Source organism: Bubalus bubalis, chromosome 5 (assembly GCF_019923935.1).
Source record: "Bubalus bubalis isolate 160015118507 breed Murrah chromosome 5, NDDB_SH_1, whole genome shotgun sequence".
NCBI classification, from domain to species: domain Eukaryota; kingdom Metazoa; phylum Chordata; class Mammalia; order Artiodactyla; family Bovidae; genus Bubalus; species Bubalus bubalis.
Window position 1 is genome coordinate 16143808 of NC_059161.1, and position 17005 is coordinate 16160812.

General features: G+C 42.0%; 1 protein-coding gene across 9 annotated transcripts in view; it reads right to left on the reverse strand.

Annotated features, from left to right (window-relative positions):
• RGL1 (ral guanine nucleotide dissociation stimulator like 1) overlaps positions 1-17005 on the reverse strand; it is a 280330-nt gene that overhangs the window by 73629 nt on the left and 189696 nt on the right. For 6 of the 9 annotated variants that reach the window (XM_044942738.2, XM_044942739.2, XM_006048647.4 and 3 more), the window contains one exon: positions 15038-15246. The exons of the other annotated variants lie outside the window; for them this stretch is intronic. In XM_044942738.2, the coding sequence (XP_044798673.2) occupies positions 15038-15246 (209 nt within the window). The remainder of the gene's footprint in view (positions 1-15037; positions 15247-17005) is intronic. 9 annotated transcript variants of the gene reach the window in all.

A 17005-nucleotide genomic window follows, 5' to 3' on the forward strand; every position in this document is an offset into this window, starting at 1 on the left:
TTATTTAAGCAGGAAAGATGAGGCGAGTGCAGTGAAATGGGGGGCCACCGTGCCACGCCACCCCTCTGACCAGAGTGACCCATCAACTCTTGCCCGCCAGCCCTCAGTGACTAAATGTGGGATTTTGTTTTCGTCACATTCTGTGTTCCTTCATTAATTCTCTTTCTGGTTATCCTGGAAACAATGCACCAACTAGAATCTCTGAGAGACAGAAATAAAAGGGGAGAAAAGACTTTACAAGGGAAAGACACATATTCTTTCCAGAGATGATGTTTATATTAAAAATCCCCTGACCTTCCCATCCCATGTCTTAAGCGTCTCATATTCAGTTGCTCTTTCTCTACGGTTTGCAGACCCAGAACTGAAAGGATGGTTGGGATAACATGAACACCCATCACAGTTCTGTTCCCAGATGGTGCCACAGGTGCATCAGATAGTGTCATGGACTAAGCAACTGACAATGGAGAGTGAGTGAAGTTCTCTTTCTTTAGCGAACCTGGTACCATCTGCTCAGAAGACCACTCAGATACTCCTCCTCGCCAGCAGAGAATCTAGAGGCTCATAATTGGGACCAGCATGATTGGTTGGTAAAAACTCGGAGACCAGACAGTAAGAACCATCAATAACAAGCCTCGCATGTGTTGGCACACATGGTCCAGGTATTTGGGCTCAAAGGCTGCAGCATCCCTAACTCTTCTCTGCCCAACCCACCAGAAACCCTCTCAGTTCTGCCTTTATAACATACCCTGAATCCTAGCACTTCTCATCACTTCCACTCTGGCTCCCACTGTCGCCATCTTTGGCTGAGATCAATATAACAACCACTTAACTTCTCTCCTGGCTTCTGCCAAGTGATGCTGTTCATGCCACTGCTCGGCTCAAAACCCTCCCCCGGCTTCCACTCTTCCCCACTCTGAGAAAAGGTCCATGTCTTACCTGTCTCCCAAGGCCCTAAGTGACCTGCCACTTGGTATCTCTGACCACATTTCCTGCACTCACTCAGTCTCCTTTGACCTCACTGGCTCTTCCCCACATCAGGCATCTTCCTGCCTCAGAATCTCTGCACTTGCTGTCAACTGCTTCCCAGGCCCACTCCAATGGCGCACTCCCTGGGCTCCTGCAGGTCTTTACGCCAACGTCACTTTACCAGTGAGGCCTTCCGTGATCATCCTATGAAAACGAAACACTAACACCACTGCTTCATTCTCTCCCACAGCCTTTAATGCCTTCCAGCATACTGTACAATTAATATAGCTGTTATGTTAACTGTCCATTAGAACATAAACCCCATAAGAGCAGGACTGCTGTCTCTTTAGAGCTTAAAACAGTGCCTAGCACGAATAGGAATGTTGATGACTATTTCTAGCAAGGTTCCCTAAGCAGACATGAAAATGAACTTCCTAACAACCAACTAGGTTCAAGTTTGTCTCTATAAAGGCATCATGTGACTTTTTACTTATATCCATGTCTTAACCTATCTGTGCCTTCATTTCTAACAATCTGCTGCTGCTGCTAAGTCGCTTCTGTCGTGTCCGACTCTGTGCGACCCCATAGATGGCAGCCCACCAGGCTCAGCCGTCCCTGGGATTCTCCAGGCAAGAACACTGGAGTGGGTTGCCATTTCCTCCTCCAATGCATGAAAGTGAAAAGTGAAAGTGAAGTCGCTCAGTCGTGTCCGACTCTTAGCGACCCCATGGACTGCAGCCTACCAGGCTCCTCCATCCATGGGATTTTCCAGGGAAAAGCTTTAGGATAGCTGGGATCATTACAAAAAAATATAAAATTAAAATGCAAAGTAAGTAAATAAGATCTTAAAGCTGATATCTTGAAGGCATAAACAGTATAAAATGCAAAATAATGTATATATACCGTTTACAGAGGAGACCTTTGGAAGCAAGATAAATTTAAAAGCCTACAACCCACTGGAATTTAACGGACTGGGGAGGGGATAATTATTTGCCTCTGCACGTTTCTTATCATTAAGGAGAATTAAATCTTACAGAAAAGAAACTAGACCAGAATTGGAAATAAGATCTTTTTAGTGTTCAAGCTAGGTCATTTGAGAGTTAAGAGTTAGTTTTATGAGATTAAGAGTGTTTCTTTGATGTTTCCTGGACCCTCTCATAGCTTCCCATCAAAAACCAAAGCCAAGTTCAATTCATTTACTCCAGGGGAGTAAATAAAGAGTGTGTATGTGTGTGTGTGTGTGTGTGTTTAATTAATGAGTAGCTACAGACAAACCTGTCAACAATGTCACCTCCAATTTCTGCAAAACCTCCCTAGGATTTAAGATCAAAGTCCAACTTCTTAAGAAGGCTTACCATTGAGAAACTGCCCTTCTTTAAATGGTAATTCAAAAAACTTAAATTAAAATACAAATTATCAGGATAACTTCTGACATGGTTTTCTATATAGTCACAAGGCAAAAGAAAGAATTGTGAAAGTCTTCAAAAGTATAAATTATTTACTGTTACCTAGAAATGACAAGAAAAAAAAAAACTCATGCTTAACTGGTTGCTAATATTTAAACAGAAAACAGTTATTTCCAAGGGGAATGGATGTATTGTTTGGAGCCTATCTGGGCAGAAAAAAATGTTTAATATGTGTTTGAAAGGAGGACCAGGGACACCTGTAGTTCAGAGAAATCTTAAGATAAAGTTAACCCCGGGACAGCCCTTCTGGTGGGGGTATGGAGGGCAGCTTTCTAACCTCTACTCCCTAACAGAAGAGTCTCAGCAACATCAGACCAGGATGGGGATAATCCTGATGAACATTTCAGGCTCCACTTGATTATGGCAAGTGATCCCTTGATTACAGCAGTTAATAATTACTGAGAGCTCACTACAGGCCAGGCACTGTGCTAAGCACATTACATGGATTGTTTCATTTGGATGGATGGATGATCTCACGCTTATCCTATATGGGGCTTCCCTGGTGGCTCAGACAGTAAAGAATCCACCTGCAATGCGGGAGACCTGGGTTCAATCCCTGGGTTGGGAAGATTCCCTGGAGGAGGGCATGGCAACTCACTCCAGTGTTCTGGCTTGGAGAATCTCCATGGACAGAGGAGCCTGGCAGGCTAGAGTCCATGGGGTCGCAAAGTTGGACTCAACTGAGCGACTAAGCACATAATCCTATATGATAGAATTCTTCTTCTTCCTATTTAATGAATGAGAAAATAAGGCCCAGAGAGCTTAAGCCATTTGCCCTCGAAGATACAGCTAATCAGTAAAGCAAGGACATGAACCTTGACAGTCAGGCTCCAGAGCCCAGCCTCTGAGCCACCACCCTATCACACAAACCACAGTTATTTTATTTATTTTATGTGTCCCTCCACCAAGTGATAAATTCTTGGATTTTTCACTTAATCATTCTTTTTTTTCCACTCATTTAGTCCTCATTATTTATTAAAGCTTATGTTTGGGTACTATTCTGGGCATTGAGGATACAGCAGTGAACGAACCCCAGCCCCTGTTTTCATGGGGGGAGGGCGGGGAGATGAACAATAAACTAGTGATTAGTGAATATAGAATAGTCAGATGGTGAAAAGTGCAATGGAGGGAAAAAAAAGCAGCTAAAGGTGCTCAGACATGACTGGACAGCCTGAGGTGGCAGCTTCCTAGAGTCCAGGGCAGGCCCCATGCGAACATGACAATGACCTAAAATCTTTCAAGGGTCAGGGAGCAGGCCACCGAGATCTCCAGGAATGGAGCCTTCCAAGAGGAGGAGAGAGGCTACACAAATGCCCTGGGGCAGTGGCATGACAAAGTGCTTGAGAACCGTCCAGAAGGCCAGTGAGATGGGAGCAGAAGAGATGAAGCAGAGAAGGAGGTGAGCATGGGGGCGGCAGGGGCAGACCCCGAGGGCCAAGCCGGCCATGGTCAGGGATTTGATTTCACCTTTCATCTCACTTACTGGTACCTGCCCTGAGCCTGGAGGAGAGCCTGCGCTTGGGGGACACTCACTAAACACTGGCTAAGTGAATTAAATCATGCCCTCGACTATCACGAATAAAAGAGTGGGAGGGGAGGGCAGGAGAGGGCAGAAGCCACTTACTAGGGACAATGAGAGAGCAGAGAGGAGGAAGTCAGGGCAGGGGAGACCGCACAGGAAGCCACTGATTCAGGGACCTCTGGGGGCCTTTGCTTTTCTCATCAAGCCCAGCCTGGGAACATCTGAGGCATTTTTTTCTTTAACTGACCCATAAGAACACAGGTCAGGTATGAGGAAAATGTTCAGAAGCTGACCTTGAGTCAGGATAATGACACGGAGAAATAGCCTGCAGATGTCGGGAACACCAAGTGAGGCCTTGGTGAGGGCTGTGGACTCTGCACCACAGAGCAGCTGCGGGGGATGTTTCTAATCACCCTGAATAATATCCTCCACGGTGGGCACCTCTCCACTCAAGCGTGGCCCGACTACTGGGTCACAGCCATCAAGCCTACCTTGGAAGGGTCTTGTTACCATCGTGAAGCCAGTTATTCAAGGAGAAGACAAAGGTCAGAGGCAACAAGGTAAAAACTCCTTGTTCTTGGAAGAGGCCAGTGGTGCTGGACAGGGAACCAGGCAGCGTGCATTCACACACGAGGTCCGGTTCTTGAGGCAAACTTTCCCCGTGATTAGAAAAAGCCAGAAGACCCAGAAAGAGCCTCAGTCCTCCCCTCTGGGTCTTTGCTGTGAAGGGCCCTCCACCTTCCTTCGATTCACCACCGTATCTTCATGTTAGTCCCTGAGACTTAAGCGCATAGAACTTAGTATTTCTGTTCCACTTGACAGTTATGAAACACTGCAAAAATTCTCCTTGACAATAACATCTTCACCTCCAGCCCTGACCCACAATTGTCTGAATGGGAGACCAAGAAAAAAAAAAATTAAAGACTTTATAATCCCTATTCAGCCAGGGGAAGAAAACTAAAAGGTGTCTCTTGCTAGAACTTGATTCTCATTCACACATCAAGTCGTTTCTCAAGTCTGATGGCCGTCGCGCCCTTGCCGTCAGGTTTCTTGGGGTTTTTCCATTCCAAGGCCTGGCCACCCATTTCTCTTCTCTGGCCCGTTCGCTGCCCCCAGAGAGCCCAGTGGCTCCTCAGTGCCTCCTCCTTCCACCTGTGGTTGGTAACAGTTCTAAACCACCAGCTGCAGATCTGTCTTGTTAGCACGCTACAGCCGCCACGGCTACAAGGAAGGTTGGAAGTTTGCCCAAAGAAACAGGTTAGGACTGGGAGCAAGGAGTAGGCAGCACCCTGACAACCACAGAATCTGTTTACAAGTCAGGAGTTTCCTTAGGTTTATGACGAATTAATACATTATTAACAACTCAGTGCCAGGCTGTGGCTCAGCCCGTGTGCCTAGCGCCTGTGCTCCGCAACAAGAGAAGCCACCACAATGAGAAGCCCGTGCACCGCAACGAAGAGAAGCCCCTGCTCACCACAACTAGAGAGAGCCCGAGCGCAGCAACAATCCAGCATATTCATAAATAAAATAAATAAATTTTTTTAAGTCAATCACTTTCCTATATGCCAGTAATAAATGAGTGAAATTTGAAATTAAAAACATACTCTTTTTACATCAGTACTCCCACAAAATTAAAATATTTAGGTATAAATTCAAAATATATATACATGGTCTATATAAGGAAAACTATGAAACTCTGATGAAAGATATCAAAGAACTACTATATAATGGGAGAGAGATTCCATGTTCATAGGCAGACTCAATATTGTCAAGACGGTTCTTCCCAACCCCATCTGTAGGTTCGGTGCAATCACAATCAAACTCCCAGCAAATTATTTTGTGGATTTTGACACACTGATTCTAAAGTTTATATGGAGATGCAAAAGAACTACAGAACAGCCAACTCAATACTGAAGAAGAACAAAGTCAGAGGGCAGATGCTACCTGACTTCAAGACTTGCTATAATGCTATAGCAATCAAGACAGTGGGGTATTAATGAAAACATAGACAAATAGATCAACTGAATAAAAAGTTCAGAAATACACCTGCACAATACAGTCAACTGATCTTTGACAAAGGAGCTAAGGCGATACAGTGGAGCAAACGTAGTCTTTTCTAGAAAATGATGGGTGATGGAACAGCTAGACACTGGTGTGCAAAACAATGAATCTAGACAAACACCTTACACATGTCAAAAAATTAACTCAAAATAGATCATAGACCTAAATGTAAAACATAAAACTATTAAACTTTTAGGAAAAAACCATATGAGAAAACCTAGATGACCTGGGGTATGATAATGATCTTTCAGATATAAGACCAAAGTCAAAAATCATGAAAAAAATTTGATAAACTACACTTCATTAAAATAAAAAACCTCTGCTCTGCAAAAGACGGTATCAAGAGAATGAGAAGACAAACCACAGACTTAAAAGAAAATATTTGCAAAAGCCCCATCTGATAAAGTATTGTTATTCAAAATACACAAAGAACTCTTAAAATTCAACAATAAGAAAGCATACAACAGAATTTTAAAAATGGGCAAAATACCTGAAAAGACACCTTACCAAAGAAGATACACAGATGACAAGTCCAAATATGAAAAAAATGTTCACTGTCATTTGCCAATCAGATCAGATCAGTCACTCAGTCGTGTCCGACTCTTTGCGACCACATGAATCGCAGCACGCCAGGCCTCCCTGTCCATCACCAACTCCCGGAGTTCACTCAGACTCACGTCCATCGAGTCAGTGATGCCATCCAGCCATCTCATCCACTGTCGTCCCCTTCTCCTCCTGCCCCCAATCCCTCCCAGCATCAGAGTCCTTTCCAATGAGTCAACTCTTCGCATGAGGTGGCCAAAGTACTGGAGTTTCAGCTTTAGCATCATTCCTTCCAAAGAAATCCCAAGGCTGATCTCCTTCAGAATGGACTGGTTGGATCTCCTTGCAGTCCAAGGGACTCTCAAGAGTCTTCTCCAACACCACAGTTCAAAAGCATCAATTCTTCGGCGCTCAGCCTTCTTCACAGTCCAACTCTCACATCCATACATGGCCACAGGTAAAACCATAGCCTTGACTAGACGAACCTTTGTTGGCAAAGTAATGTCTCTGCTTTTGAATATGCTATCTAGGTTGGTCATAACTTTCCTTCCAAGGAACTACAAAGTAAAACTGCAGTGAGATACCATTACACACCTATTAGAATGGCCAAAATCCAAAACACTGACACCACCGAATGCTCTCAAGGACGTGGAGCAACAGGAATTCTCGTTCACTGCTCATGAGAACACAAAATGGTGCAGAAACTCTAGAAAACAGTTTAATCATTTCTTACAAAGCTAAGTATACTTTTCCCATATGATGCAAAATTCTTGCTCCCTGGTATTTACCCAAAGGAGCTGAAAACTTATGTCTACACAAAAACCTGCACATGGATGTTTATAGCACCTTTACTCAGAATTGCCAAAACTCAGATGCAACCAAGATGTTCTTCAGTAAGTGTTGCTGTTGTTCAGTCACTCAGTCATGTCCAACTCTTTGCGACCCTGTGGACTGAAGCATGCTAGGCTTCCCTGTCCTTCACTATCTCCCAGAGTTTGCTCAAATTCAGGTCCATTGGGTCAACGATGCCATCCAATCATGTCGTTCTCTGTTGCTCCCTTCTCTTCCTGCCTTCAATCTTTCCCAGCATCATGGAGTGGGTAATTAAACTATAGGTCCAATCAGATAGTGGAATGTTGTTCAGCACTAAAAAGAAATGAGCTATCAAGCTATGAAAAAACATAAAGGACCCTTAATTGTGTGTTACTAAGTGAAAGAAGCAAATCTGAAAAGGCTACACACTGTATGTATGACTCCAACAATACAACATTCTGAAAAAGGCAAAAACCACAGATGGCACTAGTGGGGAAGAACGTGCCTGCCAATGCAGGATATGTAAGAGACGCAGGTTTGACCCCCGGGTCAGGAAGAGCCCCTGGAGAAGGAAATGGCAACTCGCTCCAGTATTCTTGCCTGGAAATTTCCATGGACAGAAGAGCCTGGGGTCGCAGGGACCGTCCATGGGGTCGCAAAGACTTGGCCACGACTGAGCACATACACATACATACAGAGACAGTAAAAAGATCAGTGACTGATAGGGATTGGGGGAGGGAACAATGAACAGACGGACCACAGAGGAGTCTTCAAGGCAGCAAAACTATTCTGTGTGATACCATGATGATGGATACGTATCATTATACATTTGTCCAAATCCATAAAATGTACAACACCCAGACTGAATTCTAATGTAAACTATGGACTTTGGGTGATAATAATGTGTCAGTGGGGCTTCCCTGGTGGCTCAGATGGCAAAGAATCCACCTGCAGTGTGGAAGACCTGGGTTCGATCCCTGGGTTGCGAAGATCCCCTGGAGGAGGGCATGGCAACCCACTCCCATATTCTTGCCTGGAGAATCCCCATGGACGGAGAAGCCTGGAGGGCTATAGTCCATGGTGTTGCAAAGAGTTGGACACGACTAAGCAACTAAGCACACACAGTGGTTGTAATAAGTGTACTCTTCTGGTGGAGAATGTTGATAGTAGGGGCATGCATGGGTGCAAAAGATATACGGGAAATCTCTGTACTTTCCACTTAATTCTGCTGTGAACCTAAACCTTCTCTGAAAATAGTCTATTTTTTACCTGAAGTATAGTTGATTTACAGCGTTGTGCCAGTCTCTGCTGTATAGCAAAGGGACTCAGGTTTACACATATACACAGTTTTCAAAATATTCTTTTCTACTTTATGGTTAAGCCCAGGAGACCGGACATAGTTCCCTGTGCTATACAGTGGGACCTTGCTGTCTATCCATTCTAATTGTAATAGTTTGCATCTACCAACCCCAAACTCCCAGTGGATCCCTCTTTCCCCGCCTCCTTGACAACCACAGTCTGATCTCTATGTCCGTGAGTATGTTTCTGTTTTGCATACAGGTTCATTTTAGATTCCACATGTAAATGGTACCATATAAGCATGAAAAGAAATGAAAGGGAAACCTATGTGGTGGCACTTCTGATGAAATCTATGGAAATAAATGCAATGTTTTCAAGTCTTATATTTGATCGCTTTCTCTCTGCTGTGGAGGAACTGGTTTCATTGGTTGGGCAGCTCCATTCTTGCTGGTTGTTGGTGCATCAGCTTTTACATAGGAAGGTGTGACTACTCCATGTGTCATAAAGTATGGATTTAAGATTACTATCCCCACAGTAATGACATATTTGCATAAGTCCTCCCGAGCTGCTGCACTTGCTATACTCCTACCCTCCAAGAAGAGTTATCTTTGGGAAGTAGTAGATTCAGGTCAGGGGGTTTTGCTGAGTACATCGAACAGAAATACTCCAGATACACGGTCCCTATCAGTAGGGACCCTGACAGCCCATGAACGACATAATATCACTGGCCAACATCAAGTTTTGTTTTGATAACATCCTCCGCTCCCATTCCATCCTCCCTTACTGTCTCTGTTATAGAACCTAGCTCTTACCTACCAAGGACAGTACTGATTTTAATTTAATTATACACATTTATGTGTATGCTTGTGACTTCCCTGGTGGCTCAGATGGTAAAACGTCTGTCTACAATGAGGGAGATCCGGGTTTGATCCCTGGGTCGGGAAGATCCACTGGAGAAGGAAATGGCAATGCATTCCAGTACTATTGCCTGGAAAATCCCATGGACAGAGGAGCCTGGTAGGCTATAGTCCATGGGGTTGCAAAGAGTCGGACACGACTGAGCGACTTCACTTCATGTGTATGCTTATTTAAGTTACTCTCAGCCATTAAGCATGAAGAAGACAGGAATCATGACTGGTTTGTCTACCATTATATGCACAGCTCCTTGCACAGTACATGGTAGATATTAAAACACCTGATAAATCTCATTTCAGTGGATGAATGAAAAGGAGCATGGATGTTCAATTGAGCTGCTCACAACTGTGTGAAGGAAGTATCCCTCAGGAAATGCAATTTGTAAGGACAATCAACTGAGATAATAGAGAAAAGGATAGGAGCTAGATAGCCAAATCATCCTTTTCTTTAGAAATGACATTAACATTTTCAAATGACATATAAGGTGATCTGGTATGCTTGGAAAGAGCTTCCAAGTCAGAAAGAGATAGGTTTTTATTCCAGCTCTGCTTCTTACTGACTGAAAGTTTCTGAGCCTCAACTGTCTCATTATATACATGCAGGTAACGATCAATGAACTAAATAAGATAGTCTGAAAATGCATGGCAATCAAACATGGGAAGAAGAAATAAGTTCAAAGACCCACTGAATTAGTCTCCTCTCTGGTGACCTAAGCCAGCAAACCCAAGTCAGATTGGTCTTAAAAGCACAGTGTTTATGGGATGGCCATTCAAAGGTTGAAGCCATTCAACCTTTATCCTCCAGAAGTCCCCCACTGGGAGAATTCACTCAAAATGAAGAGGCAATTCAGATTATTACTCAATCCTTTTCAAACTGTGACCTAAGTGCCATTAGTGGCTTAGCAAAAGTTTCTGGAGATCTAATTCACCCCATTTCTCTGGTCCTTAGCAGTCTGCTCGTTTCTGATATCAGAGAAAGAAAGAATGACCAAGAAAGAACCTAAAAGTAGCAAATGCGACAGCTGTTTGAAGAAAAATCTAGATGTCTGTATAGACATTTCATGGTTCTCAGTGAGGATCACTAGCTGAAGTAGGTTTCTCCCTAAATATGAGGTGGGGTGTTTTCAGTAGTATTTAACTTACTTTTTTAAATGGTACAGTGGGAAGAAAACATATTTTTAAGTGAAATGTATGTTTAAAGTTGAAGTGAAAGTAAACGTATTAGTCGCTCAGTCGTGTGCGACTCTTTGTGAGCCCACAGGCTCTGCCCACCAGGCTCCTCTGTCCATGGGATTCTCCAGGCAAGAGTACTGGAGTGTGTTGCCATGCCCTCCTCCAGGGGATCTTCCCAATCCAGGAACTGAACCCATGTCTCCTGCACTGAAAGAAGAATCTTTACCATCTGCGCCACAGAGCCCAAACACAAACAGCTAAATCACACTCAAAAACTTTCTTAGGTTAAAAGAAAGCCAATGAGCCTTAGAATTAACTCTTAGCCACAGTGAGAAGTACAGAAAACAGGATTTCTTGTTAACTGCTGATCACCCCTAAGGAAGCGATAAGGCACACACAGGGAATTAGCCATATACAACTGCAAACCACTGTCCACTGGTCAATCACAAAGGCTCATATTAGTAGAATGAAACAGAAAAACTATCACAAATATTTTTAAATCACAGAAAGCAAACAGTTCCAAATGAAAAAAGCCACATGATTGGAAGTCTTAAGAAAAATCAAAGTTTGGTTTCAAATATGCTTTTCTCTGGAGGGAAATAAATACCGCAGCATCTGCCTTCAATCCATTCTGGACTGCTTAGGATTAGCACATCCTATAATAACTTCTCGGTGTTAATTTCACAAAGGATAAGTAATCTGCTATTAAGAATCCAAGAGAAATCATTTTTAGAAAAAACAAAGCAGACCACCAGAGACCCATAAACAAGTTGACCACAATTTACTAATAAGAAAACAGTTAATCCAGCTTATCTTCAGAAAAGGTAAATTTATGCAACTTAGTTGCTTACCTCCAAATTACAGACATTAAAATCCCTAACAACCAATTTAAGATCCCAATGTTTCACAGAATCTGCATTTTGGTTAAAATCAGAGATTGACATTTGGTCACAGGATATGAGTGAGTAGGAAATAGAGTGAGGAAGAAACATTCGTGAAGTTTGTATATATATGGACAAATCCAAAGTCTGCAGAGGAAGCAAAATAAGTAGGATATGTTTCTCTGAACTTCTGTAGAAAGTGTTAGAGTTTCATTTTTATACCATCTTAAGCAGTTGTCTACTTGTTTTCTAAGTGTAATTATCTTTTGCGGTAAAATATTAAGTTGTCAAGGTGGATCCTTGTTTAGCAGGGCTACCTTATGTCATTTGAGGGGCTTTCTCTAAGAAAAAGAATATAAAATTGTGAATATCAATTATGTAGAGGGTACTCCCAGTGAGGGGCCCTAGAGGTTAAACACCAGCAGCTTCACAGTAAATTCATCACAAGGGTGAGAACTTACCAAGTCTCCTATTTCTGCTTCGTCCATATGGTGTCTTGCAGAGCACGGGGTATTTTAAAAACATTTCAGTACGTGTTGATTCCACTCATGTCAGAATCAAAGGATCTGACTATGAGATTAAATTCAAAGTCAAGCCTTGGCCCACCTAAATGGTTCAAGATATATCTTAACTCTTCATTCAGTTATACCTTAAATGATAGTTTGAATTAAATATAATTTCAATTCATGTTGATTCTGTTATTTAACAATTGTCATAATATTTTAACAATCCAAAAATGTCTACCCACTATAATAGGAAAACAAACAGAAGATTTTTAAAAATCATCACATAAAAGCTGGATGTACATGAGTCATAGACTAAACACTCTAGTTCCTGTGTGTTTGTCCACTATTTATGATGAGCAGCTGGAATTCATGTGCATGCCCCTTCACGGATGATAGACATCTGCGGTCTATTATCAGTGGTGTTACCCCATAAGCAGAGGAGGTTACTGGTTCCAAAGAAAACTTGTAGGAGTTTCTGATGTGTTGACCTATTTCCTCATACTGCCTGCCAACAGTTAGCACACGGCATCCTCTTTATAAATACAGAACAGAGGAAAGAAAATGCATATAATTCTTCAGGTTCTATTTATAGGTGTGAGGCTAACAACTATGAGACTATGAAAGAAATGACTCACTAATCCCACAGGTTTATACACCACACTTAATATTTTAATTACTGCTCTGTAAAAAAAAACCTACAGAACTTCCCACTGACGTCGAAGTAAAAAGCTGTCTAGGCTTTATTATGGACTGATCCAGTTAAGACATTCTGTGGATGTTTCCTGAATGTAAACATAAGAACATCCATTGATCCGAGTGATCTCACTCTAGGTGTATCTAGGAAGAAAATATCTTGAGAAAAACTGTTATCAATACCTTATTCACATCATAACAGAATTAGATTATTAAAGGCCTTAAGACTGATAAATGACTGCATAAAAAGAATTTTTAATGTGGTCATAAAAAAGAATATTTATAAACAACAAATTAGAAAAAATATATTTCCAAAAAATATAAGCAAAAAATGTGGGGGCCTCCCTAGTGGTCCAGTGGTTAAGACTCCAAGCTTCCAGTGCAGGAGGCATGGGTATGATCCCTGGTTGGGGAACTAAGATCTCACATGCTGTGCAGCTCGGACAAAAAAAGAATATATATATACACACACACACACACACACACATACGCACACATTTTAAGAAACCTAACTTTGTTATTAGACAAAGAGTTATAATTATATGATCAATAATTAGGTAACAATAATCCAAAATAAAAATAAAAGCTATGAAAATACGAGTTCACCAAAAAACCCACAAATGACCAATAAGTATTTCAAGACATGCTAAACCTCACTCATAAATGTTAAGAAACATAAATATAAAAACAATGAGCTCCTTTTCAACAGACAGATGACAGTAGAGATGGTTTCAGTGATGGAGATGAAAATGCTACTCACAGCTGGCCAGAGTACAGGGAAAGCAAAGGGACCCTCATTCTCTGTGGACAGGAGAGTGGTTGGCACAACTTTCTGAAGGGCAATCTAGCAACATCGTTCACATTTCAAAGTGCTTATATATTTTGGGGACTTCCCTGGTGGTCCAGTGGCTAAGACTCTGGGCTGCCAATGCTTGGGGCCTGGATTCGATCCCTGTCAGGGAACTAGATCTCACATGCTACAACTAAAAAAGATCTTGCATGGTACAATGAAGATTAAAGATCTGGAGTGCCTTACTAAGGCTCCTCTGTCTATGGGATTTCCTAGGCAAGAATACTGGAGTAGGTTGCCATTCCTTTCTCCAGGGGATCTTCCCAACCCAGGGATCAAACCCGAGTCTCCAGCATTACAGGCAGATTCTCTACCATCTGACCACCAGGGAAGCCTACTAAGACCCAGTGCAGCCAAATAAATAAAGATAAATATATATATTTTTTAATGCTTATATATTTTGACCCATCAGTCACTCTTCTGTGAAATTATCCTATAGAATTCTCAGACAAGTGTTAATACTTGCACACACACAGACATTCTATCCAATAAATACTGTAAAGTCACTAAAAAGAATACAGTATCTACCTACATGTGCTGACTTTAATAACAATAACTTATTTCTTGAGCTTTCAATATCCCAGCCACTGTTCAAAACTCTTTATAAATGTTAAAAACTTTACTGAGTAAAAGAAATCTCCAAGATATAGACAAGTAAAAAAAGAAAGCTGCAGAATATACTGTGTACTGTGGTTCTATTCATACTATAAATATTTATAAATATCATATATAAATACAAATATATAAACATACATTTATATACACCCAGAAAAGCTTGAGAATAATACAAAAGGAATAGTTTACAGTTATTACCTAGGAAGAATGGGCCTGGGAAAGGGACTTAGGTAAACAGAAAATTTTACGTTTTATTTTTTACTTTTTTTTTCAGAATTTTCTTTATTGTTTGAACTTTTCACTATATACATGAATTACTTCTATTTTTAAAATATTCATATCTGCTATCTACCTAATTGGGGAGGACTTTTGGACACAATGGGAGAAGGAGAGGGTGGGATGATTTAAGAGAACAGCACGGAAACATATACATTACCATATGTAAAACAGACAGCCAGTGGGAAGCTGATGTATGATGCAGGCACCCAAAGCCAGTGCTCTGTGACAGCCTGGAGGGATGGGGTGGGGAGCATGGTGGGAGGGGGTTCAGGAGAGGGGGCACACATATGCCTATGGTCGATTCATGCTGATGTATGGCAGAGGCCATCACAATATTGTAAAGTAATTATCCTCCAATTAAAATAAAATTTTTTCAAAAGAAAAAGAACTTCATGCCTTCACTCTGCAAACAGCCTGACATTTCTGTCACCTCGCACCACCGCTTCAGATTCTTACCTGTCCAGCAGCAGCTCCAGCACTTCTTTAGTGGAGGCAAAGCCTCTGTATGTTGACAGGAAGATGCTGATATATGTAAAGTCATTGTCCCCAAAAGCCGTCAGCAGGTTCTCCACGAGCTTCTCTAAGGTGCCAGCTTTTATGGTCCTGATCTTACACGTCTCATACTGACTGACTGTGTGTCCCGGAGGCAGCTGGTCCCCTTCGACCTGTACAATAAACTCAAGATTATGATCAGGAGAAACGACTCCCTAAAGTAAGAGTGAAAACACTGAACTGGATGAAGCGTGGCCCGTCATGCTTTCCCCTGCTCTTATTTAACTTCCCTACCAGTCAGGAAAGGCCGACTTCACTCCTCTCACCTGAGTGAGTGCAGTAGCGTGGGATGGTGGTCGGGGTACCGGGGTGGCACCTGTTTGTGATCCCACTAGCAGAGGGATTACTTCATCATTTGCTTCTGCTCACTTCCCTATCAAGAACTACGCTGCTGGCATATTCTGGCAAGAATGTTTTCTATGACTCCAGGATCGAGTTGAGCAAATGCTATCAATCATTCCCTTTACACTGTTTCACAGTTAAGCTTTCAAACTCATTCTCAAAGACAGCGCCTACAATGGGGTGCTGGCACTGATCCTACTGACTCTGGAGAGCTGCTTATTAAATTTTTAGATTTGTGTGAGCCAGATGACATTATGTTGATAGTTTGGAGGAAAAAAAAAATCAGCCATGGGAGGAATATGTTCTCCACAGACATCTAGGGAAATCTGACCATGTAATGTTCTTTGGTCCATGGAAGGCAAAACGCATTCAATATCATCATTAATCAACAAAGTTGGCTAAGCAGCAGTTTTACCAAGCAGGCCTCAGCTAATCTTGGATGAGTAATAGAAATGGTAGGTCGGTGCATGACCCCTGCCTTTTGGAGACTAGCAATGTACAGTACAGTGGTCGTGTAAGGATGTGAGAGCTGGACCATAAGGAAGACAGAGCGCTGAAGAATTGATGCTTTTGAACTGTGGTGCTGGAGAAGACTCCTGAGAGTGCCTTGGACAGCAAGGAGATCAAACCAGTCAATCCTAAAGGAAATCAACCCTGAATGCTCATTGGAAGGACTGACGCTGAAGCTGATGCTCCAACATTTTGGCCACTTGATGCGAACAGCTGACTCACTAGAAAATACCCTGATGCTGGGAAAGATTGAGGTCAAGAGAGAAGAGTGTGACAGAGGATGAGATGGTTGGATGGCACCACCGATTCAATGGACACGAACTTGGGCAAACTCTGGGAGATGGTGAGGGACAGGGAAGCCTGGCATGCAGCGGTCCATGGGGTCTCAAAAAGTTGGACACCAGTTGGTGACTGAACAACAACAACAAAGAGAAAATATTTCCCTGTGAAAAGTAGCTACCACATGCGAATGAAGTGACTGTGAATAGTATTGGTAGGTATAATTGCCCCCTGGAGACATAAACCATAATACATAAAAACTGATTAGTGATAAAATCTGTAAAGCTTTAAAACTGAGTATAGGGGAAGAGAAATAAACTGAAGAAAAATCCGAGTGTGCCTTATAGTCTACAATAAATCTGTGCTGAACAAATTATATAATGATGCAATTTTCAGAGTTCAACCTGCCCTTCATAGGCACAGGGGAAGATGACCTATAGAAAGGAACTTGTGCTGAAGCATAGAAGCATTCTAAGTGACACAATCGCCATCCAATGTCTCTCAATTTTAAGTGTGAATTATTTATATCAGATTTTCTTAAATTGAAATAACCAGACACGTGACAATTAAAGGGGAGCAAAAAAGAGAGAACTGAAATCTCTAAATGATGACATTGTGCTTACAAAGTCACATGTTTGCTATTTCTTCACCTGTCCTGTCAAAAGTTAAACCACTGGAAGGAAATTAGCAGGCAAGAATTGCTTTCCGCAAAACCAAAGAAAAGGCCATTGCTTTTAGAAA